General features: G+C 51.4%; 1 protein-coding gene and 1 long non-coding RNA gene across 4 annotated transcripts in view; both read left to right on the top strand.

Moving 5' to 3' along the window:
- The first annotated feature begins 1,118 nt into the window (after positions 1 to 1,118).
- The window catches only part of UBASH3B (ubiquitin associated and SH3 domain containing B), a 143,970-nt gene continuing 117,145 nt past the window's right edge, over positions 1,119 to 27,943 (top strand). The window contains exon 1 of one of the 3 annotated variants that reach the window (XM_060605064.3): positions 1,119 to 1,724. In XM_060605064.3, coding sequence (XP_060461047.3) covers positions 1,564 to 1,724 — 161 coding nt within the window. In that variant the 5' untranslated portion in view covers positions 1,119 to 1,563. The remainder of the gene's footprint in view (positions 1,725 to 27,943) is intronic. The other 2 variants (XM_060605063.3, XM_060605066.3) reach the window with 2 other exon arrangements.
- On the top strand, positions 5,658 to 27,632 carry LOC132661014 (uncharacterized). The gene is made up of 2 exons (XR_009602013.3): positions 5,658 to 9,163; positions 9,424 to 27,632. It is a non-coding gene; the product is annotated as an uncharacterized LOC132661014 (long non-coding RNA).

Here is a 27,943-nt window from a genome sequence, read left to right as displayed (position 1 = left end):
ATTATTATCGCACAAAAAGAGAGCAGCTAGGGTTTTACTCTGTGCCTTTTCCATGAAATCAAGTGGGGCTCTTGTCCTTGATGGAGGACGACAAGTTTGTCTCCAAATGAAAGAGCTTTAACCCCCAAGCCAAGTTCAGGGTGTGGGGGATGGGGTGGGGTGGGTATGGTTAGGACTCCCACCTTTGGGCGCCTGGGGGGCTCAGTCGCTTAACCGTCTGACTTTTGGCTCAGGTCATGATCTCATGGTTTGTGAGTTGGAGTCCCACATTGGGTGAGCCCTGCTTCTCTCTCTCCCTCTCTCTCTGCCCCTTGTGGGATTCTCTCTCTGTCTGCCACTCGCTCACTTGTGCCCTTTTTCTCTCTCTAAATAAATAAATAAATTTATTTTTAAAGAAGACTCCCACCTTCTTTGAGGTGAGAGTAGATTTATCCAACCTATGATACACATTCACTTACATGTCACCACTGAGCAATGATCAGCTACTCTTTCCTTGAATCCTTTCATTGACAGGGTGCTCATTCCCTAACAAAAACCCACCCATTTCCAGCCTGAACACCTTTTATAATTAGAAAGTGTTCTTTCTCTGTTCCTTCTCCCTCCCCCTCCCCTTCCACTTCCCACTTTCCCTGTCCTTCTCCTTCCTCCTTTCATCTTCCCCTTTCTCTTCTTCTTCCCACTCAGTCCTCTCCCTCTCCCCTCCCAGGCCCGAGAGCCTGAGGTCCCTGAAGTCACTATTTCAGTCCTGGAGAGCACGGTAGGTCTTCAGTGTGGCCACTTGGCCACCTGCTGGGAACTTGGTCTCCAGTGGCCACGACAGTCCTCTGGATTTTGTAGGGTCTTTCGGAAGCAAAACCTTTTATCTGGGCCTACAGGGCTTGGCCTTCTGGTTCATTAATACCATCCATCAGTTGGCCCAATTTCCATTATTAACCCATCTACAACCGCAGGAACCACATGAAAGTTGACACGGCCCGATCTGGTATCTGGAGGCCCAGCTGGCTCTATGTGCAAGTCATGGAGAAGACCGGGGCCTGGGGAGCGACTCCCCGGAACCCACGCACACGGGCGGCCCTCTTTGGTTCGAATCCGCCGCCTTGGCCCCACCCGGACGCGGCAGCCCGCGCCCGGCCCGGAGCAGCCCCGGGCGGCGCTGTGGCTTTAAGAGAGGGGCGGGGCCCCGGTGCTGGCAAGGCAGGGCCGGCCCACCGGGCTCCTTTTTCCTTTTTGATCCATTCAAAAATTACTCATTGCAAATTCCCGGACTGCTGGGAGCGGAGAAGGAAGGGGGCGGAGGAGAGAGGGCTGCTGCGGGCGCCGCGCTGGGGGGCACCCAGGGGCCCGAGCAGCTGACGGCTGGTCCGGCCCCAGCAGCCCGCGGGCCGCTCCGGCTCCGGTGGCCTCACCAGGAAGCGTCAGTCTCGACTCTGGGGAAGCTCCGAGCGCCGCCTCCGCCGCCGCCGCCGCCTCCCGCCCGGCGCCGGGTCCCCGAGCCCCCTCCCCTGCTCCCTCCCGGACGCTCGGGCTCGGGCGCCTTCCCCGGCGATGGCTGGCCGCTGAGCCATGGCTCAGTACGGCCACCCCGGCCCGCTCGGCATGGCTGCGAGAGAGGAGCTGTACAGCAAAGTCACCCCGCGGAGGAGCCGCCAGCAGCGCCCGGGCACCATCAAGCATGGATCGGCGCTGGACGTGCTGCTCTCCATGGGCTTCCCCAGAGCCCGCGCGTAAGTGGCGGGGCTCGCGCCCCTCGCGCCCCACGCGGCCGGCCCTCGGCTTCGCTCCGGCTCGCCTCCCCGCGCCTGCCGGACGGGCGGCGCGCTCCCCCGCTGCCCACCACCTGCTGGGGCAGCACGGGCGCGCGGGCGGCCCGGGACTCGGCCCCTCCCGGCGCGGGAGCGGGCGGGGGCGCCTGCTTGCGGCGCCCAAGGTGAGGCACGCCTACGGGGTCGCCTCCCAGGTGCCGTGCCCTGCGGCCGGCCCCCGCGGTGGGATGAGCCCGTCCGTGGCGGGCTCCCCGAGGTCGGCAGCGCCGGGCCCCCGGGGAGGCGGGGCCCCGCCGAGGATCCCATCCCGAACGCTGGGCTGGCTTAGGATCCTCCGGTGGCTGGGAGAAGGCGAAGGCACCGGCGGGGCGGAGGGGCCGGCGCTCTTAACTGCGGTGCCTTCCAGCTCCGGATGTCGCTCTCCGGGTCGGTCTCCCTGCGGAGTAGGAGGAGCGGGGACGTGGGTGTTGCTGCGTGTTCATTGATAGGGAGGATGGAATAGGAAGGAGAAGCGATTCCTCCTGGGGACCCGGGTTCTCGTCAGTGGTGACGGCAGCGCGGAAATCTGTGGGTGCCTGAGAGTAAGGAGGGGAGCTGTCCTCCCTCATCCTTCTTCCCCTTGGAGGGTGGGGTAGGGAAGGGCCGAGGGAGCGCAGGTGGCTGTCCCTGCAGTCCGCCGGGAAGAGGCCCGGCCAGTCGCTTGCACGAGGCGGCAGCAGCAGCAGGGGCCTTAAGCCTGTCAACTAAGACCGTGGGGCTGGAACCCTGCCTAGGAGGAGGCCAAGGCCGGGTGGCCGGGCCAGGCGCCTTCTCCCTTGGTTAATTTCTGGAGGGCAGATTTCTTAGGTGGGGACACAAGGCCTGCCATCCTGTGGAGGCGCTGCTTCTTTGAATGACATCACCTAAACGGGAGAGTTGGGCAAACTTTATCGGAAAGGGCCAAGTTAAGGAAAAAAAAAATTTTCTTCCCCCTTTTCTTCAGTTGGGAAGTCTAGATTACCCTTCCCCAGCCCCTGGGCGGATCTTGCTTCCTCTGTTCTTTACTAACTTGGCTGCAATCTGGTAACCAAAGCAGACCCCTGGTTTTATCGTTCCACCCCGCCCCGCTGGGACTGGTTGGAGTGAGTGGCCTTGGAAACTCAGGAGGCGGACTCAGGTGTTTGCCCCGGGTTGACTTCCAAAGCAGAGGGACTCCGCTTCCCGATGCCAGAGTTACAGGGAGAAAGCGTGGTGGGTTCTGCAGGGCTGCGTCAGGCGTGGATGTTATGTTGCCACTTAGGTCCTTACTATGGGTGATGTGTGTGCCTCCCTCTCCTTAAGCACCGGAGGTAGGGGCTGGAAAATCAGCCGGGCAATGCTGCACAATGAGCGCCGTCTTGGGCATCTGCCTTTTTGGAAGCGAGGCCAGCAGTAAGGACCTAAATTGCTTAATTAAGGCAAGAAATGCTTAACTGCACTCAGACTGTCCTGTTGGCTCTTCAAACCCACTTGCCAGCGGTGTCTTTTCTCCTGCACTGGGTCCAGGAGGCCTTGCCCATGTCCTGACAGATGAGGATGATGGTCTAATTGTGGCTGGCCGAATTCCTGAGATCTCCTAATAGCTAGCATTTATTGAGTACTTACTGTGTACTGCTCTAAGCCCTTTAAGTAACCACCTATCCTTCCAGCAACGCGATGAGAAAGGTAATTCGTACGCCTGTTTTGCGCATTCGGAGACAGGTTTACAGAAGTTACGTAACTTGCTTAAAGTCACAACACTAAGCAATAAAGCTGGCCTGCAAACCCGGAGTATGTCTGCTTGACCTCACATCCAGAGCCAGTGTGTAATGCCTTAATGCGGGTAAAACGCTTAGGGCAGTGCCTGGAGCCTAGTGGGTAATTATTAAATGTCAGCTCCTGTATTAGTTTCTGTGGCTGCTATAACAAATAACCACAAATTGGCAGGCTGGAACCAACAGAAATTGATTTTCTCCTAGTTCTGGAGGCGAGAAGCCCTAAATCTGTGTCACTGGCTGCAATCAAAGTATCAGCAGGGCCGTGCCTCCTCTGGAAGGTTCCAGGGGAGAATCCATCCCTTGCCTCACCCAAGCCTTTGTGGCTGCTGGCAGGTTTTGGCTTGTGGGTGCATCACTCTCATCTCTGCCTGCGCGGCCACATCGCCGTTCTTTGTGGCTCGAGTCTCCCTCTGCCCCTTTCCTATAAGGACCTTGTGATTGCTTTTAGGGCCCCTCCAGGTAATTCAGGATAGCCTTCCCATCTCAGGATCCTTAATCACATCCGCAAAAGCTTTTTTTTTTTTTTTTAAATTTTTACCATCAGGCAATGTTTACAGTTCCGCGGATGCAGACTTGTCTATCTTTTGGGGAGCTATTCTTCAGCCGATCACAGCTATTATTATTATTATGACTAGCACTGCCTGCCTCTCTTTGCTGAAAGGGGGGCCAAGTGGGTCCTCATGAGGCAGCCTGGGCTGGAAGGAGGTTGGCTTTGCCACTCTGTCTCCCCATCAGATTCTCTGCCTGGGGGGTGGGGTGGGGGCAGAGCCCATGGCTGTCACCTGACCTGGTTTTACTCTCCCTAGGCTGCCAGGCCAAGAAGAAAGAGAGCTGGGGCATCGGGCTTAGCTTCTGAGAAGCCTCTTTCTCGGGCCTTAAGGCTGGAGGCAGCAGCACGATGACATCGCAAGCAGGAGGGAGCAGTGATGGTTTCCTGGGCTCTGGGAGACTTGGCTGTGATGCCTCAGGAAGGGATGAGACCAGTGTCTGGAACGCGGCCCTTTGGAGAGAATGGTGGTGGCCCAGGCCGACAGCTCTGGTTTCCCTGTGGGTGTCCCTGGGTCTGCTGTCTTGCAGCAGCAGAAAGGGACCTTCCACGGAGCTCTGGGTGGGTGGGCAGAGAGCTCAGGCCAGCAAGGCCCAGGTCCTATTCCAGCCTGTGCTGTGGTCTTGGGCAAGTCACTTAACTCCTCAGGGCCTCACTGGCTCCCTCTGGGGGGAACAGGATTCATTAGCGGATGCTTATTAGGTGCCCATAAGGGAGAGGAGTGCTGAGCCAGCAGGGTGACCTCAGGGTATGTTCCTTCTAGCTCATCACTTCCCTGGAGCTGTGCTAGGATTTTTCCATCCCACCCTATTACCTTCGGTCCATCGACACTGCTGTAGAAAGACCTGCCAAATGGAGGATTAAGAAGTAGCGATTTTTCCGGTGTCTGTGCGTGTGTGTGTGTGTGTGTGTGTGTGTGTGTGTGTGTGTGTGTGAGAGAGAGAGAGAGAGAGAGAGAGCTGGCACAAGGTAAGGAGGTGTTAGGAAGGCCTCAGGAAGGAAGACTTTAAGGGGCCAGAATGGCCAATCACTTCCTTTTTTTTTCTTTTCCTTTTTCTTTTTCCTTTTCCTTTTCCTTTCTATGCCTATTAGCTCTTCTAAAAGTTTCTGTTCCAGAAGTTCTAAAAATAAAGGTCCAGCTTGGTCAAGGCTAGAGCAGGTTTAGTGGGAAGGAAAGAGAAGAGCCTGCCCAGCCAAGGAGGAGGGTGCCTAGGGGTCAGGAGAGAAGGGGGGACAGGCGCTCTGATGGGGTTTGTTGCTTTGCTACTTGATTTCATACCATCCCCTCCTGGCCTCTGTGGTTGGTGGGGGGGTGGGGAGGGTGGGGCTCTTATCTCTTATCTCTTCTGCAGCTTGAGGCCAACTGTGGGAGCTTCACCAAACCATTGAATTTGAGGAGTCTTTGCTGATCCAACGCTGACCTTTTGTTTTGTTTTAGTTGGGTTTGTTTGAGGCTGCCGGTGGCTAGAAGTCTGTCTCTAGCGAATGACTCTAATGTTTGCTAAGGATGGAAAGATACAGTCTTGCAAAAGGATGGGGTGGGGCGGGGTGGGGGGGGCAGGGGATCCGGGGCCCATGTGCGGGTCCCGCTTCTGACACAGAAAGCTTTTAGGTTTTCCATTTTCCTCAATATCCCGATCAGCTTCCAGGCACAGCAACACCTAGCCTGTGTAACTCACGGGGCTTTGTGAAGACACAACGCGTCACGGGCAGGAAAGGATCTCGAATTAGTTAAAAATATAATGTGGACGCCAGACAGATAGGATTATGGTATTGTTGTGTTGGGTTGGAAGAAACGGAGGTAAGGTGCTTGCTGGTTGAGGTCTCCAGCGAAGATGGTCATGTGCCGTTAGGTCGACCTTTTTTCCTATGAAGCATATTTGAACGATGCCTAGTTGAAGAGCAGGACGGTAGAAGAAGGAACTTTCCTTGGGACGGTAAGCTGCATTCGCTCTGCCTCGCTGCGCAAAGAGAAAACACCCTCAGAGCTGGCTGTGCGTGCAACTGAGAGGCACCTTGCAGAGCCCATGAATTAAAGTATCCAGTTTCTCTGGCCTTCTCTAGCTTACCTGGTGGTTGACCTTAGATCCTCTGAAAGTGCTTGGTTAACTCAGCATCCCTGAGTTGTGGCCACTTCTGGGCAGGGACCCTGGGGAGAGAGAGAAGACAAACCCCGACCCACCTGGGGGTGAAAGGATCTTTCTTATAGGTGGGCGAGGCAAAGAATTCTCGAAGCTACCCGGCTAGACCGCACGTTCATCCGACACTCCTCTACGTCTGTGTGTTATTTCGCAGTTGAAAAAATTACTCTCACGGGCACCAAATTGCCCTCTTGATTGGCACGGCAGTCTTGTGAGGTAAAGCACATGATTAAAGGCTCGTTTTATTTATTTATTTATTTATTTATTTATTTATTTATTTATTTATTTATGTTAGAGAGAGAGAACAGAGTACGAGCGGGGGAGGGGCAGAGAGAGGGAGACGCAATCCGAAGCAGGCTCCAGGCTCTGAGCTGTCAGCACAGAGCCCGACACGGGGCTCGGACTCAACCACCCTGCGATCAAGAGTCGAACGCTTCACCGACCGAGCCCCTCAGGTGGCCTCAAAGGGAGGGGACTTCGACACGCATTTTTATTTTTAATTTTATTGAGGTAAAATTTATGTACCTGAAATGAAATCTATCGAAGGATTGATCAGCTTTGACATATGAACACCCCCGTGGAATCACCGCCGTAAGACACAGCACTTGCCTGTCACCCCTGAAAGTTCCCTTGCGCCCCTTTGCAGTCAGTTTCTTCTCCACCCTATCCCTGGGGAACTGGTCTGCTTTCTGTCACTGCAGATTAGCTTGCATTTTCTAGACCTGCATGGACACAGAATCCTACAGTGTATATACTCTTATGCCTGCCTGGCTTCTCCCCTTCAGCCTTATATTTTTGAGATTCTTCCATGAATCAGTAGTTCATCTCCTGTTGTCGCTGGTAGGTCTTGAGGGCTTTGAATTTGCTGCTAACGTAATTATAACCCCTTGGGTTCCACTTTCTGTGGAAGTCCCGCGACGCCCTAATAATATTACCTTAGATTTTTCGACCACCTTAGAGATGACCGGGCAGCTTTATATACGTAATCACTCTCAAGTCTCAGACATTGGATGGTTTCATGAGAAAACTGAGGTTCAGGAGATTCAGTGCCACAAAGAGCGAAGAGCACCATGCTTCGGGACTCTGTCCTCTGGTTTTTGTCACCACCTGCCCCCTGCCCTCCGCTGCCTCAAACTCTGGCTGCTTTTCACGCGGTGGGCACTAATTAGTTCTCAGAGCTAAAGGCTTGCCTTTTCAGAGAAGCAATAAACCTAGGGAGTCCTGGGTCCCCTGCCATCTCCACTCTGGCCGATGACAGTGGTGGTGGAGGTGTCAGCGTCCCCCTGATCCCAGCAGGCACCCGACGCGTGTGTGCTTGTGACAGGGCGCCCCTCTACTTGGGCAGCCGGGAACTGGACAGACCCCATCATCATCTGCCTCCTACACCGACGTGTCAACCGTGGCCGTTCAGACAGCCGGGAGACCTGGGGGCCGGCCGTCCAGTGTGCAATGCTTCCGTCTCCTCGTCTGTAAAATGTTGACAATGACATACGTACCTTGAAGGGCTGTTGGAAAGGCTGAGGGTGCCATTCCGTGCCAACAGTCCCGGCGCGTGTGGCATTCAGTGAGCCTTGGGTGCAGACACAGGCGTCACGGCCACTCCAGCGGTGATCTTATCCTGCACGGCTCCTTTGTTGCCCCCGCGTTTCATCTCCTCACGCCTCACTGAGCCGTGGGCCTAAAGAAGTGAGCCGGGGGTAGAGCCTATGCCATTCCTCGGTACTTGGGTTCTGTTCCCCCTGCACCCCTGTCCGTGGAGCGCCCTGAGGGGTGCCAGGCGGAGTAGAAGCAGATCTGGAGCCGAGCCGGTGCTGCCCGAGCTGCTGACTATCATAAATGGCCCGGCTTGGGGATTTGTAGGAGTGCCATATGGTTGGCTTCTGATTCGTCTCAAATGGAATCAGACTGTAGCCCTGGAGAGAGGGGCGGAGAAAAGCTCATTCAAGAACGGTTTCTCTGCACTGTGATGGGCACAGTCCCGGCAGAACTGGGTGGCTTCTGGAGAGCGAGACGCTTGTGGTCCCCACCGGGACCGACAGCTCTTGTCTTCTTCATTGGACGAATTTCCCAGGGGGCACTGGGTGTCACCCAGAGGCTTATGGGAGAATGTCGCTGGAGGGTGGGTGCATGGGTATGGCAGACCTTCTGTCAGGTGCTCGGGGTCATGTGATAGGAGGGCTCCTGTCTTGTGGGTCCCTCTGGCCAACAGCCCCCCCGTTTGCCTGGCGACTTTGCAGGCGGGTTCCTTGCCACCTACTGTTTATGGGGAGGAGGCCTATTAACGAATGACTCAGACGAACATCCAGAAATCGCCTGAGCTCTTACTATGTGCGCAGCATCCTAGTAAACTCCGCGCGGTTCTCAGGAGGGGAAGATGAATGCCAAGTTTCACCACCTGGCCCTCTGAAGTCGGCTGTCAGAGGCAGCCTGGAACTCTCTCTAGCTGACTGCCATCCTCCACAGTGACCCTCCTGTGCATCCTTCTGGGCCCGGGTGATAGTCTGAAGGCTCTGTACTCCGCTCACACCCCACTGGTAGCCCAGTGGTAGCATAAAGCAAACTCAGTTTACCTTTCTGTCAGACCCTGGCTTTGCACTCTTGCTCTGCTGTCATTTTTTGGCCATGTGGCTTCATACCCAGCCTTTTCCTTCTCCGGGCCTCAGACTTGCCACCTGCAAAAGGGGTCGAAGTCAACCACATCTCAGGCGTTCTGGTGACGCGAGGGTGACGCGGACAGGTGTCTCTGGACAGCACGAGGATGTTTTCACCGCCTCTTGTGTGCTTGTCTGTTCCAGAGCATTTGGCTTCTCCGTGTCTGTTTTATTTTTTCCGGTGCTTTGCCGTCAAATTCTTCTCGTCTCCCTTCAGAGAAAACGGTTCAGGACTGACAACTGAAATTCTGGAGAGTAAACAAACGGGAAGAAAGAATGATAGGAGGTAATTACAACGAGCGGGGAGGGGGGCGTCATTTAAGTAGTACACAATAGTGTAATTTTCAAATTGGCACATGATGTGCTCTCTTGCAAAAACACAAGGAAAGTGCTGGTTAACTGAGAGAGGAGGTAGGTGCCTGGAGCCCAGCCCCTGGGGGAAACAAATTGCCCACGGGCACCTTTTTAATCAAAGGGGCATCTCCCCTTCTGGAAGTCACCGGCTGTTGGTATAACAACAGTTCCCGTTGTGTTCGGCTGCCCCAGTGGAAGCGTGAACACTCTTGTACATAAAGCAGCCGTGGCAATGAACCCCGCCAGGGATGAGGGCCGTCGCCACCCACAGCGGGAAGCTGAAAGGAACACCACCAGAGCAGCTCACAGCAGCCCGGAAAATGCCAAGGGGACGCGGACAGCACAGATGGCCAGAGGCAGCCGAACGGTTCAGACTTCTCTTCTGGTTTTGTTGGGTAAACCTTCTCTCGGAATCAGGTAGCCGGCTTGTTTAGAATCCCGCTTCCGTGTTGGCTGTGCCCCGTTCCAAAATATTTATAGTGAGCCTTCCCTCTCCAAATGTTCGGTCTCTTATCTCGGGTAGGAAACGCTTACAGGGCAGGGAAGAAATGTGCCTCCAGTGGCTGCTCATGTATCCGGTCTATTTAAACACAGACAAACACACTCAGAACCGTACGGAGCAGCCGGAATTCTGAACCAGTGGTGTCTTGTGCGTCGGACCGTAACCATCCTGTCCTTGAATCGACGGCGGGGACCCGTCATTTGTTTGCTTTCTGCCTAAGCAGATCGCACCCACCCTGGAGAACTAGCACAAATACGTCCGGCGTCTCTTCCCTGGCCTGTCCCTTCCCTGCCCTCCCGGCCTCCCTTCTTCTCTCCTCTCTCTTTTCTTTTCTGGTCCCTTCTCCCTCCAGCCTTATTGAACTTTACTCTCTGCGAGGCAAGCAGGGAAGAGAAGGGCACAATGCCTACTTTACCCGGCCTCTTAACGAATGAAATCCTGAAGAACAAGACAGGGGAAAGGAAAGCCCGGACAAATACCATACGGTTTTACCTATAGGTGGAATCTAAAAAACAAATGAATCAACAAACCAACAAAAGGCAGAAACAGGCCCCCAAATACAGAAGACGAGACTGATGGTTGCCGAAGGTGGGGGAGTGGGCAACACGGGTGAAGGGGAGAGGGAGATCTAGGCGTCCAGGTAGGGAATGAATAAGTCACAGGAATGAAGGGCCCAGCAGCGTAGGGAGTACGTCAGTGGTACCATAATAGAGTTTTCTGGTGACTGACGGTAGCCACACTTGCCGTGAGCACAGCGTTACATATCGTCTTGCCAAATCACTATGCTGTACACCCGAAATTAATACAACAACATTGTGTGTCAACTCTACTTCAACAAAACTTAAAAAAAACAAACAAAAAAACAGCGTAACATTGCAGGTGTTATCTCCATCAAGTGTTTCGTAATGCCCGTTAAGAATTTTTTTTTTTTTTTTAGTTTTTTTTAAATTAAAAAAAAAATGCTTATTTTCTTTTTGAGAGGTGGGGGAGGAGCAGAGAGAGAGGCACAGAGGATCCGAAGCGGGCTTTGTGCCGACAGCGGAGAGCCCGACGCGGGGCCCGAACTCCCGAACCGAGCGATTGTGACCTGAGCCGAAGTCGGAGGCTTGACGGACGGAGCCACCCGGGTGCCCCAGTGCCAATTTTGGTTTTTAAATGTATATGCACTTTATTACGTATTTATGGGCAACTGTGATAACCTGTGATAACAGGAGTCGGGAGTACAGAGGATCATTATATATAACCTCTGCCCTCAAGGAACTGGCAGTCTAGTGCGGAAGATAGAAAATTATGATAAAATGTGGTCCATGCGCTGCAAGAGATAGATGCAGTGTGTATGTGAGAGGAAGAGGGTGCTGTAACCAGACAGGAAGCCCTGAGGTAAACTCAAGGTGTGCACAGAATGGCCGCAGCACCCTTCAGTGTGAGAGGGGGGGAGTTTGGGAAGATGAGTAGACCGTTTGAATGATCTCATATTGTACCACAAGGGAAGATAAGATTTTAATTTAAACTTGAGTTTCTTGACTCACTCTGCTCATGACTCTCCCGTCTTCTCCCCCGCTGTCACTATCTAGCTTGGAAAGAGAAGGAGACATTTTGGCCACCAAAAGACACGGCTGGCCCATAGCTGGGCCTGAGTTGAGGTTGGATGTTATTTCCTTCACTCTTCCACTGGCATTTTACTGAGTGCCTCCTGTATGCCAGGAACTTGTTAGGGATGTGACGGTTGTCTCTCTTCTCCAAAAGCTCAGCCTTCCTCGAGAGAGAAAGACGTGGAGACACTAATTGTGATAGAGCAATATGATTAGTGCTGTGGTTGAGATTTGAAATAAGCCCTGCGGGACCACAGAAAAAAACAATTAGTGTAACTGAAGAAGGTTTTGAGGAAAGCAGAGGAGGTGATCATTAAGGCAGACCTTAAGTAATGAGTAGAGATTTTTCTGGGCATGAGGAGAGGACGCATTTCAGTCAGAGGGAACAGCTGGACTTCAGAGCAAGGCACCCCGGGGCTGGGATTGGTGGGAAGGAGACAGAGAAGTAGTGAGAGGTGAGGTGGAAAAATGCGCTGGGGCCGGAGGTTGTGGGAAATAAAGTCTTAAAGCGAGAAGGCGGTGGAAAGAATGGAACAGAGCAGAGCAGCACTACACATGGAATCCAGTTTGGAAGGTGCCTGTAATGGTCCCAGTGGACGATTAGTAGGACTCGGATTGGGATTACAAGAGCCAGATTCTAGAGATATTTTTGAAATGGAATCGACAGGATTTATGATCCATTGGATGCGAGGAGGAGGGGCAGCGGAAAGGTAGCCCAAGATTTTGAGCTTGGCAAATCGGAAAGGTGGAAACATTACCAACCAACTTAGGACACACAGAAGGTTGGGTGACCCAGAGGATGCGATGATGTACTCTGGGACACGTTAGAGGTGCTGTGAACACATAGATCAGGAAAGAGGGATCTGGAGCTCTGAGGGGAGGTCGGGCTGGGAACTGATGGGAGCAGGAGGCAGGTGTAAAGAACAGGCAGAGAGCAAAGAAAAGGAAAGGAGCCAACCCCCAAGGATAGAATTGCGGGGACGAGCTGGTGGGTAGGGAAGAAAGAAGGTGAAGGAGGCTAAGAGGAATGGTTCAAGAGGCAGGAAAAGAACGAAATGACAGGCGTCCTGGAAGAGGACAGGGGAGAAGAGAATTTCATGAAAAAGATCGAGGTCCACAAAATCATCCATTCGCTCTGCACTTCCAAAGTGAGTGAAGTTGTTGGTTGTGGAGGAGGTGTTCCCAGACGAAGATTCCAAAGCCTCTCTGTGGGGTTTCTGGCAATCCTCTCCAGCGTCCCCAGACTTCCTGAGGATCAGACCCCTGGGATGCCACCCTGCTCTCTGAGAACTCTTTCCTCGGACGGCTGGAGTCTTCTTTCTGGAATTGAGGCCGCTGACTGGGATCTAACCGTGAATGGACAGATGATCTGGGATCTCTGATGTAAGAATCATCTCCCCTTTGGATTCCCTCACCACTAGAGATTTCACCTGCTCCCCCATCCATATCTCAGAACCCTGCCTCCACCCATCCATATCTGAACTCACCTGTCCTCACTGGAAACCAGGCCAAGGTCACCTGATTCTCCTTGCTGGAGTGACACTTGATTCATTTCAGTCTTTCCCGGTGGTTACTGCCTGCCCGCCAATGCCCTAAGGACTGTGGCTAAAGCAGTGAGAAACCTTCTCAGTTCCTCCTCTCTTTGGTCTCCGGATGGTGAAATCTCAGCCTGCCATGCGCTCAGCTCATTTTCTGTAATTTCCTCTCTCCAGTAAGCACCTGTTACTACCATCTCTGCATCAGAAATAGCTCTTCAAGGAAGGCTGGGGATCTGTGCTCCGTCTGTAAGACATCAAGACTCATGAGGTGGCTGGTGGTCAGGGACTGGAGCAGCCTCCGTGTCCCCAAGAGAAGGTGTTGTCCAGTCTCCTAAGTCATGGCAAGCTGGTTCGCACACATGGGTCTGCCTGCCCTCCCCTACAACCCGGAGACGAGCGGGGATGTGTGGCCCCTGAACGGGTGACGGCTTTATTGGGTGCTCAGGAAGGAAATGCTGGAGGAAAGAAGAGGGAGAGGGAACCAAGAGAAGATCTTGAAATGGGGGCACCTGAATCAAGGTTGGAGAGAGTGCTTTTACTCCAAAGAAAAGGAAGTTATAGTTTACATAGTAGGTTTTACGTTGAATTTCTCAGAGTCGGTAGGCATGGGTGACGTAGAGAACAGAATATATAGTTTTAAGTTTCGGTGGTTTGGCGAGCGGTGGTTCTTCGTGGGTCGCCAAAGAATGTGAAAATGAACAGCGTCGTGAACACGATACTTTGTGAAAGCTACAGATAACAGAAGGTGTAGGTAGACACAGGTGTTCAAGAGACGTTCGTTAGTTTTGACCTCCCAGACTGTGCCTAGTATTTAACCGCGTGATGGTAATCTCTTGCTCCTGGCTGGAGAGTCCCGTATGATGGATGGTATGGTTTGCTTTGGGGCGAAGAAGTTCAATGTGTAGTGAGAATTGCCGGTGAACCTTCTCCAGCCCCACTTCCTCTTTTTACGTAAAAGTAAAATGAGACAAACAAATGAAGTGACTTTTTCAAGACCAACAGCTGGTCTATGACAGAAGTGGACCTTAGGCCTCCTGACTCCCAGGCCAGAACAGTTTCTTTTTTATATACATCAGGCGACTTCCCTGAGTCCAGGCTCTGCCGCCAAGAGGGAGATTTCTAACAAGGCTTTTCGCCTCCATTTCCTGGAGGAATGGACTGGGCTAGTCCCTTGATCAACCCTTTCATACAGGTTCTCTGCCCTTTCTTTCCCTTTGCTCCCCTCCTTCTGCCTGCCATGTGCTTACATCTCAGCCTCTGGAAGAGGGAGCTAATTTGTCTCTGGCCAGTTGGAATGGTCACCTCTAGGACCCTTAGGTGTCTCGGCCACCCATCCTGGAAGGTAAGAACAAATACTGCCTTCTGCTCTGGGGGGAAGGAAGGCCGGCTTTAGAGACAAAAAGACTAGCTTCAGATTCTGGATCTGTCACTTTCTGAAGATGCGTGTTTACTTTTTTAATTTTTTTTTTTTTTTAACATTTATTCATTTTTGAGAGACAGAGTGTGAGTGGGGAAGGGGCAGAGAGCGAGGGAGACACAGAATCCCAAGGAGGCTCCAGGCTCCGAGCTGTCAGCACAGAGCTCACCGCGGGGCTCGAACTCATGGACTGTGAGATCGTGACCTGAGCTGAAGTCGGACACTTAGCAGACTGAGCCACCCAGGTGTCCCTGAGGATGTGGTTTTGATCAAGTATTTTGATAGGTTGGATGAATCAAAATGAGGCAATGTGTATACACATTTATACATATGTAATGAAAATGTAATGAAAAATGACAAAAAGTCATGCACACATGATATGATAGTACTTATCAGTGGTTGGGTCCTGGGACTTTGAGGCTCTTCCAGAAAGTCTGTGAACTGTTGGTTTTGTGTGACGTCTGGTAGGCTGTTCTAGTCTTCCTTGAGCAAGCTCCGATGTTTCAGAGAGGCAAACTCTGAGCAAGGAACGTGAGCAGCCACACGAGAGGCCAGTTCCATCAAAGTGAACACTTCCTTCTGGATGCTTAAATTTTCACTGCACCCCCTTTTGGGAAGTAGGGATGTGAGTCATAATGAGTTAGCCAAGGGGCTTTTGTGAACGACAAGACGTTTTGTGAAACACAGTACATGTGACTAAAGCCACGTGTAGTATAATTTCCTATTGCTTCTGTCGCAGATTGGGGACTTAAAACAACACGAATTCATTCTCTTACAGTCAGGAGATCAGAAGTCCAAAATGGGTATTATGGGCTAACACCAAGATGTCCACAGCGCTGTGCTGTCCCTCTCGGAGGGAACTGGTTCCCTTGACTTTTCCAGCTTCCAGAGCCTGCCTGCATTCCCTGGCTCATGGCCCCTTCTTCCATCAACAGAATGACCACACCCACTTCTGCTTCCATCTGTCTCTTCCTCTCCTGCCTCCCTCTAGAAAGACCTAAGGACCACATCGCTCCAGCTCAAGATGCTTAACTTAGGCACATCTGCAAAGTCCCTTTTGCCTGGTAAGGGAACATATTCATAGGTTCAGAGGATTAGGACATGGGCGTCTTTGGGGACCATTGTCCTGTCTGCCACGACATGTGTGTTACACACTTGGTCTGCCTGTCCTCTTAGTTCATGATGTTTGGCACAGAATGGGGGTCTAGCAGGCGCTCCTCATTTGCCTTTCCGGTTGCTAACCCATCTGCTGTCTTGTCAACCCTCATCATTCCAACGGGAGCCTTGAATGCTCCTCACTAACCTTCGCTGAGCGCCTACTGTGTGCCAGGCAGTATTTTAAAACTTTACGTGTACATTGTTTTGTTTATTCCACATACCAGCCTTATGAGATAGGAACTGTTATTACCCCCATTTTATAGATGAGAAAACTGAGGCCCAGCAATTTGTAAGTGGCCCAAGACCACACAGCTAGTAAGTGGTAGATCCAAGATGCAAACTCCAGGCAGTCAGACTCCCAGGTCTGAGTTCCTAACCCACACCCACCGCGTTGATGTGTGGCTGTGCTTCGCAAAGCGTGACGAGTAGAAGGAAGCAAACTTGAGGTCCGGAGAAATGATGTGATGGCCTTAGATTACACCGAACTGGGGTCACTGGTTTAATCTGTTACTGCGCTCAAATAATTGCAATGTGGTTGGCCGTCTACTGATGTTGTACAGAGTTACAGTGACATTATCACTCTTGCTGAAAGGGTGTGTGTGTGTGTGTGTGTGTGTGTGTACTACCCATCTCAGCTCCGGACTTTGAGAAGACAGGCACAGGATTGTACTGAAGAATTTACAGAACACCACGTTCCCTGCCGGCCACTTCTCCGGCCTCCACAATAGAAACAGGAAGGATGCTGTTCCCGTGGCCTCCATGAGGGGCTCTTCGGGCAGAGAACATAATGGTTTGCCTGATCCTCGTTTGAATGAGCGAATACACGCGAAATGGTGCAGAGCCTGACTCATCAGTAAATGGTAGATGTGGTGGTTCAGATCAGTAGCTCTGGAATCACAGCATGGCTTGGGGCATAGGAGGGGACTCTGGGTTTAAGTTAATGAGCCACTGTAAATCTTCCGTGAGTTTCTAAGTTCGCTTCCCAACGTCTTTAAGACCTGGGGCCTAGGGCTAATTTCAGTAGCATTCGGTTGATCGGATACACGTTGGGGAGGCGGGGGGCAGGGCGATGAGGGGGGGGTGCTGGTCGAGGCACGTGGAGTGGTTCTTCTCAGTGCTGGACCCTGACCACACCACTGCTGCCTTCGGGCCCGCTCACAAGTACACAGAGTGGCTCTCCCTATCAGGAAGACTCCTTGGCACGCCAGCGGTGTGGTGATGATGACAGGGGCCCCCGGGGGAGTCCGCTTTTAGGTAGGTCTTCAAAATCAACACATCATCACGATGAGCCCCGTAGGGACCTCGGACCTCACTCAGACCTACGGCACCTTCGCGCGTCAGGATTGAGGAGAACGTTGGAAGTTCTTCTCTTCCTCCAAATGTAAGGTCACGGCCTCTCAACTGTGAGGCTGAACGGACCGCGGCCATACATGCCCCTCTGCCGTCTGGTTGCTTCAGACGCCACGGACCCCTGGGTGTCACTTCATCCACCAAATCGTGGCGGGGGGGGGGGGTGACAAGTGTGTTTGTGTTGTTATTATGGCCTGCGGCTGCCAGCCCTGAGGCGGGCCAGCGGAGGAGGAGGAGGGACGCCAGGGAAATCACTCGAACAAGATGGCCTGTATCATGCGCGATTGGTGAAGGCTTTCAAATGGAAGGACTCTCAGGGGACCTTGCAGCAACAAGGAGGGTTGCTGTTCCCTCGGCAGCTGGCTCCGAAAGATGTGGAAGATAAGGGGGCGAGTCTCGTTTGAATTTCTTTTTAATTTCTCCCGTCCGTCTCTCGCATGGTGGGGATCTGACCAGTGCGTTTCCGAGTTGACCTGGGAGACAGGTAGTGTGGGGCTAAACGTGATTTACAGGGATATATGGGAGATGTTGAGGCAGGGCAGAAAGAAGATCCTGTTGATTCAACAAAAAATGTGCCGAGCAACGACTTTGTGCCAGGCAGCCGGGACTTGTGCTGTGCGCTAGACATAGAAATACGAGGAAGACCCTGTCTCTGAGCTCAGGGAGCCCTCAAGGTCTTGGGCAAGAAAGACTCAAGCAGATGACTGCAATATCATGTGATAAGAGACAGAGGAAGGTTCTCTCCTCTGATAGCTGGCTAGAGTGCTGACATAGGAAAAGAGGCTGCTTATTTTGTGGACCTCGCTGGGAAGTTCGGTTGCTGGGGGTGGGCACTTTCCAGGTCACCAGAAACACAGTTTGGAAACCGATGGCCCAACCGTGATGTGTTCTGCCTCTGGAGGTCATGTTTTCTCTCTCCGGTTATGAGTGACTGAGCTTTCTTATCAGCCTCCTCAGAAGGACTCAGGTGTTCCGGGGTGGAGAACACGTCTGAAGTCCCGGTGGGGATCCAGCCTGGATCTGAGGTCTGTGGGGAAGGATATGAAATCTGAAGGTATCCTTCTGGGTAGGTGCCCTCACATGCAAGATTGTCTCCACAGCTCTGACAGCACAACAGATCATTTCCCCTATTTAACATATGGGGGGAACAAAAGAGAAGACGCCTACAAAAGTGAAATGCACACAAAGCTAGTAAAGGGTACAACGAGGCAGTCCCAGAACTGTGAGCATACAGATAGAGAGCCCACGGAGGAAGCTTACTGACTCCCTGAGATACTGAACAGCCCAGAGGTAGGAAGAGCTAGTGGGACGTGGACATGACCTCCGAGCCCCCTGTCTCTAAAGTGTCTCCATGCCAAGCCTCTGGGATTCTCTGAACATCCCCTTCCCTTTTGGAAGGTGTCACCTTCTAGAGCAGCCCCGCCCAGGGTTGGTTAGGAATGGATTATCCACACCCCCCGGGCTGAAAGGACATTGTGGTGCTGAACTCAGGGAGCTGGGCAAGGACCTCAGAAGGAGTGAGCATTGAGCACTCCCTTGCTGGGCACGTATTCACTCACGTCTCTCGGCTCTGGGCATGTGATCCCCTTGGGACAGAGGGAATGGGCAGAGGCTCCGAGAAGCAGCAGTGAGCAAGATGCAGAGCGGATGTACAAGTTCAATGTAACCACGCCAGGGCAGAGAAGCAGCCCTAACACTAGGAAGAGAAAGAACTTGTAAGTCGGACAGAACGGGAAGAAAGATGGCTTTGAGTTTTTTACAGACTTAGGAGGCTGGAATTTTCAGCTAGGAAAGAAATAGCCTTGGGGCACCTGGGTGGCTCAGTCCCTTAAGCATCCGACTTGGGCTCAGGTCTTGATCTCATGGTTTCTGAGTTTGAGCCCCGCGTCGGGCTCTGTGCTGACAGCTCAGAGCCTGGAGCCTACTTTGGATTCTGTATCTCCCTCTCTCTTTCTGCCCCTTCCCCTGCTCACGTGCTGTCTCTCTCTCTCTCAAAAATAAACATCAAAAAAATTTAATAAAATACAAAATGTTTTTAAGAAAGTAAAAGAAATAGGCTTAAGGCAGCCTTGAACTCCTTGCAATAGAAAAATCCCAGAAGGGCTGATGTTCTTTCTGTTGTCACTGCAGTTTTTGATGATGGAGAGAATGTATATTGCAACACTTTTGGCTAAAGAATCAAACGTTCTTTCCTTGTTTGGTTTTCTTTGCTCTGGAATTGCCTTTTTTTTTTTTTACAGAGGGAGTTTTCTTCTTTAAAAGAAAAAGAAGAAGATCACCATGAAGGAGGAAGTATTATCATGTTTCTTCAGCCTTTCTCAGCTCACTGCTGGACTCCTGCCAGAATATCGGGAGTACCATTGTAGAGCTGTATGTCCGGGTCCAGGGCGCCTCTTTCTCCTCTGCTCCAATTTCCTGTTCATGGGGCTGTTTTGTGTGTTTGTTTGTTTCAACATGCAATTATCGGGCTTGCATCCTGCTAGGAGCAAAAGGGAAAAACATGCTTCAGGAACGGCCCCTGCCGTCTTGGTGCTCCCGGTCGAATAGGGAGGATCAAGAAGTGATCAGATACGTTCAACGTTCATTGCACTCTACCCCATGCCCAGAAACAGAGAGAGGAGGAAGCTGATATGGGACAGCACAGGGGCTAGCGAATAGCTCTGCTTTGGGGTCCGTGGTGCTTTCAAAGATCTGGACATTGTCGAGTGAATTTATAGTAGGTCCTCCGAGCTGCTGGAGATAGGTGTCATTTTTAAAGACTATCTTTCCAAGCCGTTTTAGGTTCATAGCAAAATGGGGTGGCAGGTGTAGAGATTTCCCATTTATCCCTGTCCACCCCCCACCTCCCGACGCACAGCCTCTCCCATCATCAGTATTGGCTCACCCGAGTGGTGTGTGTGTTCCATCTGATGAATCTACATTGGCACATGACAGTCAACCCAAAGCCTGTAGTTTACCTTAGGGTTCACTGTCGTGATACTTATTATGGATTTGGATAAATGTAGAACGACACGTATCTGTCATTAAAGTATCATACAGAGGGGCGCCTGGGTGGCTCAGTCGGTTGAGCGTCTGACTTCAGCTCAGCTCATGATCTCGCGGTTCGTGAGTTCGAGCCCCGCGTCGGGCTCTGTGCTGACAGCTCAGAGCCTGGAGCCTGTTTCCGATTCTGTGTCTCCCTCTCTCTCTGCCCCTCCCCCGTTCATGCTCTGTCTCTGTCTCAAAAATAAAGAAACGTTAAAAAAAAAAAAAAAGTATCATACAGAGTATTTGCAGTGCTCTACAGAGCCTCTCTGTGCTCTACCTGTTAACTGTTCAACCTCTCCCTGCACCCCGCTAACCCCTCCAACTGCTAGCATTGCCCCTCCTGCAACCACTCCATGGTTTTGCCTTTTCTAATACGTCACACAGTTGGAACCATACAGTATGGAGCCTTCACAGATGGACTCCTTTCACTTCATAATGTACATTTAGTGTCCGGCCATGTCTTCACGGCTTGCTAGCTCACTGCGTTTTAGCCCTGAATAATATCCCATGATCTGGATCACCAGTTTATTCGTCCATTCACCTAATAAAGGACATCTGGGTACCTTCCAAGTTTTGGCAGTTCTGAATAAAGCTGCTGTGAACTTCCATGGGCCGGCTTTTGTGTAGCATAAATTTTCGGCTCCTTCGGGCAGATACCAAGGAGCATGATGGTAAAGACCATTCATATTCATCTTTTGTGTGCCAGTCGCCAGCCTCAGCCCCTTCCAAACACTGTGTCAGTTACTCTTCGGTGAACACCTCTGCAGTTCGTATTCATAGACCCATTTGCAAATGCGCAAATGGAGGCTCAAAAGGTTATTTAACATGCATTGAGTAAGGGGCAGAGAGCTGGGTTTCTAACCCTAGCGGTTCTGACTCCAAAGCCCTTACCATTAGACCTATAGTCAGGGTGCCTCAGTTTCTGCTTTACTCGCTTATTTTGGGTCCTGGATGACGGCTTTAAACTCACACACGGAGCTCTAGCACCCTGACTGGCAAATAAACGTTACTGGTGGCTCAGCCAGCTGCTGTTTCCTGTGTTTATAGCCCACATTGCAGGAAGGTGTTTTAAGAGTTGTTTTGAGTGTTGCGTCTGCTTCTCCTTGCGAAAGTGTGGATGCCGCTTCTGAGAGGGAGGTGACATGGGCTGCTCAGTGTTGGGTGGCCGTTCCCATTTGGTGGGAATTCGGAGAGGAATGCGTCTGTCCCCGGATGAGATCAGAGTCTTTGCTCTGTTTGGTCTGCAACCGTGTCGTCTCAAGAAGTCAATGGGCTGTGAGGTCAAAGTTCTAGAACATGCTTTGGGTAAGACGGTTTACATCTGCTTTGCCCATCTGTGCAATTAATTATCCAAAGTTTCAAGGAGCGCCTCTGACGAGCCGAGGACCATGTCATGTAGGTCCACGGGCCCCAGACAAACAGGATGCATTCCTGGCCCCTGTGAATCCCGGAGATTAGGAAAGGGACAGACAGATACAGAAGCGGTGGATAATCACCAAACAAGAAGGTATGACGTGCTGTGAGGCAGCCGGTTTCCTCCAAGCTTTCAGAGAAGCACCTTGAAACTTCAGGGTGTTGGGAGCTTTTTTGGAGGTTCTTAATTAGAGACAGTTAGCTAGTAAGAGCTTACATTTGTTGTGATCCTACTACGTGTGTGTGTGTGTGTGTGTGTGTGTTTTACTCTCTTCTCCATCTTGAGGGGATTAGTAAGTAGTGTTTCCATTTTACAAATGCGAAAAGCCAGGCACAGCAATTAAAGGCTTTTTCCAGCTTGTAAGTGACTACTCCAACATCCCCACATTAGTCTGTCTTTGGAGCCTTTCCCTTTCTGCCTCCCCCTGAAGACCATTTGAAGATTTCATTTGAATGTTTCAAGATACCCACAGTCCAACATTCCTCTGCTGCTGAAATGTCTGGTTTCTCCTCCCTTAGCTCCCTTCTGTGTGTGTGTGTGTGTGTGTGTGTGTGTGTGTTTCCAGGTATCAGGTATCAGTGAGGCTTCTTGCTGCCTGTCTTTCCAGCCCCCTCTTCCTCTCCTTCCCCTCCGCCCTAGTACCCTTTGTTGCACTCAGCTAGCTTTGCTCAGTTTCCCACAATTTTAACACCCCCCCGCGCGGGCTCAAGTTCGTTAATGAATCAGTGAATCAACAAGTGCCTTTTTTCCTGGGTGCACTTTTCTCTCGAGTGAAATCATCTGTGCCCTTTTCAAATATGCTGCCCTTTGAGAAAATTTCTCGGATCGCATTACTCATTTCCCACGTCTGCGTCCAGCTCTGTCCACTCCCATCTCGAAGCAGAGCGCACACTCGCGCCTCTGGCACGTACCTAAGTGTGCGCATGCGCACCTGCGTGTTGCCCCGGCACATTGGATGCGCCCCGTTCCATGCCTCTGTTGGGGCACTTGGCCCATCACATCATCAGGGTTGGTTTACATCCATCTCGTAGACTAGACCGTGTCTCCTTAGAGTGATGGTGTCTTAGTTTCTCCTGTTTCCCTCGCACTTTCCGCGGTGCCCAGTCCCTAGCAAACGCTCCATACGTTCATTCCTTTATTAACATTTATTATTTCTGTGTCCCCCTGCTGTGTGCTGGGGAGACGATGGCAAGCCAAGCTGCACTGGCCCCTGCTGCCTTCATGAGCTTAATAACGGTTCATTGGAGGAAACTGAAATTGATCAAATTAACCCATGAAGGAAGGCTGCGGTCATAGTCAGCTCGGGCTGCCCTGACAAAGTGCCACAGATTGGGCAGATTCAACCACAGTCAGTTATTTTCTCACAGTTGTGGGGGCTGGAGGTCCAAGATCAAGATCTGGGAGGGTGAGGGGGTCCGATGAGGGCCCTCCTCCCGGTTTGCACACCGCTCCCTTCTCACTGTGTCTTCACATGGCCTTTCTTAGGTGAGTCGTTCTTATAAGGACACGAATCCTAGCAGATCTGTGTTCCACCCTCATGCCCTTATCTATTAACCCCAGTTGCCTCGCAAAGTCCCCATTTTCAAATACCATCACGTGAGGGGGGTTGGACTTCAACATATGCATTCTGGGGGGGGACACCATTCAGTTCAGTCCACAGCAACCATCCGTGGCCGTCTGGAGAGAATAGCCCCGTGAATTTAAGGATGGGAATTTTAGGCCAGGTGGAGGAGGGGTGGGGAAGATGCCACATTCAGCAAAGTGGGGTCATACTCAGGGTGGGGCGCACTCCACGCACTGTCCCTTCCCACCACCCACCCCTCCTTCCCCAGGCCTCTTGATCAGCTGGCTGACAGGGATCCCCACCCTTCTTTCCACTGTGGCTGCCCTCAGCCTATGTCTGGCTGGCTGATCCACATTCCTCTGGGTTCAGGTAACCGACTGGCAAGTAGAAGCCACAAGAAGTAAGAAGGGACATGCCTGAAGCCTCAGGTATCTGTTTCCCAGGCCTTCTCACTGAGCCCTTTGAGCACTTTGCATAAGTCCTGGCCGCCCTCCCGCCCCGGGACGATGGACACCCCGCTCTGGGTGCCGAGCCTGCTGGTGCTGTTGCCAGGACCTGCTGCCCAGGGTTCCAGAGATAGGTCTTCAGGAGCTGCTCCCTGGGCCCGGAAGTTCTCGGTACCCTACAGAGTGGCCAGCCACGGGAAGAGGCTGCCCTCCCCAAACACTCTAAGGGTTTCAGAGCACAGGCTTTATTTCTGTTAGGAACGCTATAAAACGAATTCCCCCATCGGTCACAACAGAGCATATCCATTTCTGAGGTGTGGCTCGGGGGAAAGGAAAACACACGCCCGGAACCCGAAGGTGTAGGCTGTGGTCCCAGCTCTTCACTTGATTTGCTAGGTGACCCTGGGCATTTCATTTGTCCCATTCCAAATAACGTACGTTATACCCCTGCATGCAGGAATAAGTGAAGTGACGTCTGCTTTAAGGACACAGGTCACGGGGCGTGTGATTCAGGCTGTGACGAGGGCCATGAAATACTAAGGGACCTCACTAAAGGGCCACTCAACTCAGCCTCAGGGAATCTGGAAAGGCTCCTTTCAAAACTTGAGTTGAAACGTGAAGGACAAGAAGCTGGACAATTGGTCGTGTCCGGGGCAGGGGGGAGGGGTGGGGAGAGGAGAGAATGCTCCAGACGAAGAGACCAGTGTGTGCATCAGCACAAGGATGAGCAAGCCCAGTGCATCAGGGAGCAGAAGGCACATGTGGGAGTGTGTGTTCAGGTATATGCATGAGATGCATGGTGTGTGGGGGGGTGGGCAACGAAACCGTACAGACTGGCAAGAATCACATAGGAGTATGAAGTCCAGTGTTTATTTTGAAGGTTCTGGAAAGGCATCAAAGGACATTGAGCACGTTCGTGGCATAACCAGATTTTTCTGATAGAGCCTCGCCTTGCCACTCAAAGTGCGGTCCCCAGTCCAAGCTCTGGCAGCGCCCTGGGGCTTGTTAGAAATGCAGCGCCTGAGCTCTGCCCCACGCCTACTAAATTAGAAGCTACGTTTTATTTTTTATTTATTTATTTTTTCCCTGTTTACTTTTTGAGAGAGGGACAGAGTGTGAGCTGGGGAGGGGCAGAGAGAGAGGGAGACCCAGAATCCAAAGCGGGCTCCTGGCTCTGAGCTGTCTGCACAGAGCCTGATGTGGGGCTCGAACTCACGGACCGCGAGATCATGACATGAGCTGAAGTCGGATGCTTAACTGACTGAGCCACCCGGGCGCCCCAGAAGCTATGTTTTAATAAGATCCCTAGGTCATCGTATGTACGTTAAAGCTGGAGACCTACTGACCTATAGCAAGGGTCAGCAAATTGCTGATGAAAGAATCATCTTCTTCATCAAGAATCTTCTTGATGAAGAATCAGAGAATAAATATTTTAGGTTCAACAGACCACATGGTCTCTGTGGCAACTACTTAACTTCGCCGTCGTCACACAGAAGCAGACAGATGATATGTAAACAAATGAGCTTGGCTGTGTTCTGATAAAAGTTTATGTATGGCTACTGAAACTCGAATTTCATGTTACTTTCACCTGTCACCGAATATTCTTCTTTCGAGTTTTTGTTTTCTTTCCCAACCATTTAAAAATGTAAGACTCATTCGTCGCTTGTGGGTTGTATATAAAAGTAGGTGGCAGGCTGGATTTGACCGTGAGCTGTAGTTGGCTGACCCCCGATCTATAGGATTTGGACCCTCAGCTTTCACATGATACCTCCTGAACCTCATGCTTTATTGTGAAAACCCGGTGAGCTGGGAATGACATTCCAAACGCTTCTTTTCAGACAAGGAAATGGAGACCTAAGTGGGAAAATGACTTTCTCAACGTAATACAGCAACTTACTGGTTAAGACTCGAAAACAGGCTTGCTTGCTTCCAAGCAAATGCTCATTCCCTGCTCCGTGTATAACCGATTTGAAAGGGGATCTAGAGCCTTCTCTCTCTCTTTTTTTTTTTTTTTTTTCCATAACATAAGCAGAATAAACAATGCTTAAGAGGCGAATCACCTTTTTCTTCCTGATAAATTGCAAGCAGTTAGTTAAGGGCTTTTTAAATGTCAAAGCTGCTGTGTCAAAGCCAAATGCTATGAGCAGCCTGTCCCAGGAAAATGTATTCTGCAAAGCAAGACCCAAGGCTTTTCCACACCCAAAATAAGACAGCGAAGCTTTTTTTTTTTTTTTTAATTTAGCAAAATAAAACTTAGATTAGGTGCTACTCCATAAGAAATGAAGTTTGGCTAGAGATTATTTCATGTATACCTATTTGCTTTCATTTCAATCTTGTTCATTCATGGTAATTAATGGGTCGTTCATTAGAGTAGTTATTTAAAAGCATAATAGAATGCACGAATCAAGTGTTCCACTTGTTTTCTTACACAAGATGGGAGCAAGCCTAAAGGATTCTTACAGTAAAATCCAAGAGATTGTAAAATTAAAAAAAAACAAAACAAACCATGGGGCGCCTGGGTGGCTCAGTCGGTTGAGTGTCTGACTTCGGCTCAGGTCATGATCTCGTGGTCCATGAGTTCGAGCCCCGCGTCGGGCTTTGCGCTGACAGCTCGGAGCCTGGAGCCCGCTTCGGATTCTGTGTCTCCCACTGTCTCTGCCCCTTCCCCGATCATGCTCTGTCTCTCTCTTTCTGTCAAAAATAAATAAACATTAAAAAAAATTAAAAAAAAATACAATACATTCCACATCCGTAACCACACCCTCAGCTGTTACCCTTCTCTTTTCCCAGCCAGACTCCTCAGTCGAACAAACAGTCACTCACAAAGGGAGTGGAGTTTTTGCCTCCTGGTACGTCTTGGGCTTTGTGTTTGGATGCAGATAGATACTGGTGAGATTCGGAACACAGGTCCTGGGAAACTCCAGCTGAATTCTCCACTCTGAAGCCACATGTGCAGGGAGGTCCTCTGGGGACACCTCTACACAGAGCAGGGCCCAGGAAAGTGAGGCTCTTGTCGCCCATTGTTTGGGTGTCCTGTTTCCTCTTGTTCTGCTCTGGCACTGACACAGCGCACCGTCCCGCTGGGGTAATGGGCCCGGGCTTAACACGTAATGCATGCACACGCGTGTGCACACGTGCACACACGTGCGTCCCTCTTGCCAGCTTGATCCCGGCAGCTGGAAAAAAAATATGCTTGTACTCAGAAGCTGGGAGGAGCCTGGGAGGTTGCTGAGTGCTGCGGGGGACGAGGGCACAGAGAGACAGGCCGTCATCGGTTGCCATCACACAACCTCCGCTTGGTCAGGGCATCCCTGATGCTCTCTTCTGCTTGGGAAGCTTTGTGGGCTGAGTATGCAAGGCCGGTAGCAAGGCTGATTCATCACTGCCACCCGGGGTGGCCCAGCTGTCGGAACAGGAATGGCCCATCTTCCCGTCTCCGTCTTGCCTGCGCGGTCGAAAAAGCGAGCGGTTGTGAATCAGCTGCCCACATCGAGCCATGAGAGAGGCTCAAAGGGTAGTGGGGAGGCCAGCCGAGTGCGGATTCTCCTCCTGAGTAGTACCCTGCTGACTCACTTTGAAGCCTTGAACAAATTGCTTTTCCGTAAATAATTAATTGCAACAGTTTTCACGTATTGAGTACTTGACCGTGTGGATGGTACAACGGAGCCACGGTTCGGACCCAAGCGTCCGACCCACCGCACCATGCTGCCTCTCGCCTCCCCGAATGAGGTCTCATCTTACCGTCACACCAGTTCTCTGATACAGATGGTAGCCATATTCCCATTTTACAGATGAGAACACGGAGGCGCTGAGAAGTTAACTGGCCCCGGTTGTGGGGCAAGGAGGGAATCCAAGACTTCTGACTCCAGATTCCGTATTCTTTTCAGCCTGCCTTTCCTGAGGGCTTAGTTTACCATATTAGAAGAAATACTTCTGCTTCCCTCCATTGGCTCCCAGAAGCCGAGATACACATCTCTGTCTAACCAGGAGCTTCTCTGAGGAAGACGGTAATCAGGTCCCCAGGGGCTGGCTCTCCTCATTCTCTCCTGGCAGGGCTAGAGGAAGAGCCCAGCTCTGACTGCCTACAGCCTGCCCCACCTGCCAGGAAGGGCTGGTACCCTGTGCAGCATTGTCATGGCAACCTGCTCCGTAGAATTCATCAGAGTCCTCTGGTAGTGTTCAAAGCAATTTTTAAGAAATTTAATGGAGGGGCGTCTGAGCGGCTCGGTCCTGACCGCCTTCAGCTCGGGTCATGATCTCGCGCTTCGTGGGTTCGAGCCCCGCACGGGGCTCTGTGCTGACAGCTTGGAGCCTGGAGCCTGCTTCAAATTCTGTGCCTCCCGCTCTCTCTCTCCCCTCCCCTGCTTGCTGTCTCTCTCTCTCTCTCTCTCTCTCTCTCTCAAAAATAAATAAACACTTAAAGAAAAAATTTTTTTTTAATTTAATGGAAAATTTCCTTTTACAAGAGTGGTAAGAATAGTACAATGAAATCGAGCACTTCCTGCTTGGTCTGAATGTCCTCTACCACACGCTTCTACACTCGTGTCTTTACCGTTCTCCAGTTATTTACATTAAATCCTAGACATCATGTCATTTCATCTGTAAATATTCCTGTATGTATCTCTTTAAGGTTACAGCTCTTTTTAAAATATAACCACAGGGTCATTATCACACCTGAAAAACAAAGAATGATGTAATATCAAA

Source organism: Panthera onca, chromosome D1 (assembly GCF_046562875.1).
Source record: "Panthera onca isolate mPanOnc1 chromosome D1, mPanOnc1 haplotype 2, whole genome shotgun sequence".
NCBI lineage: Eukaryota > Metazoa > Chordata > Mammalia > Carnivora > Felidae > Panthera > Panthera onca.
The sequence above is the reverse complement of the archived record's forward strand: the minus strand, read 5'-3'. Positions and strand labels throughout refer to the sequence as shown.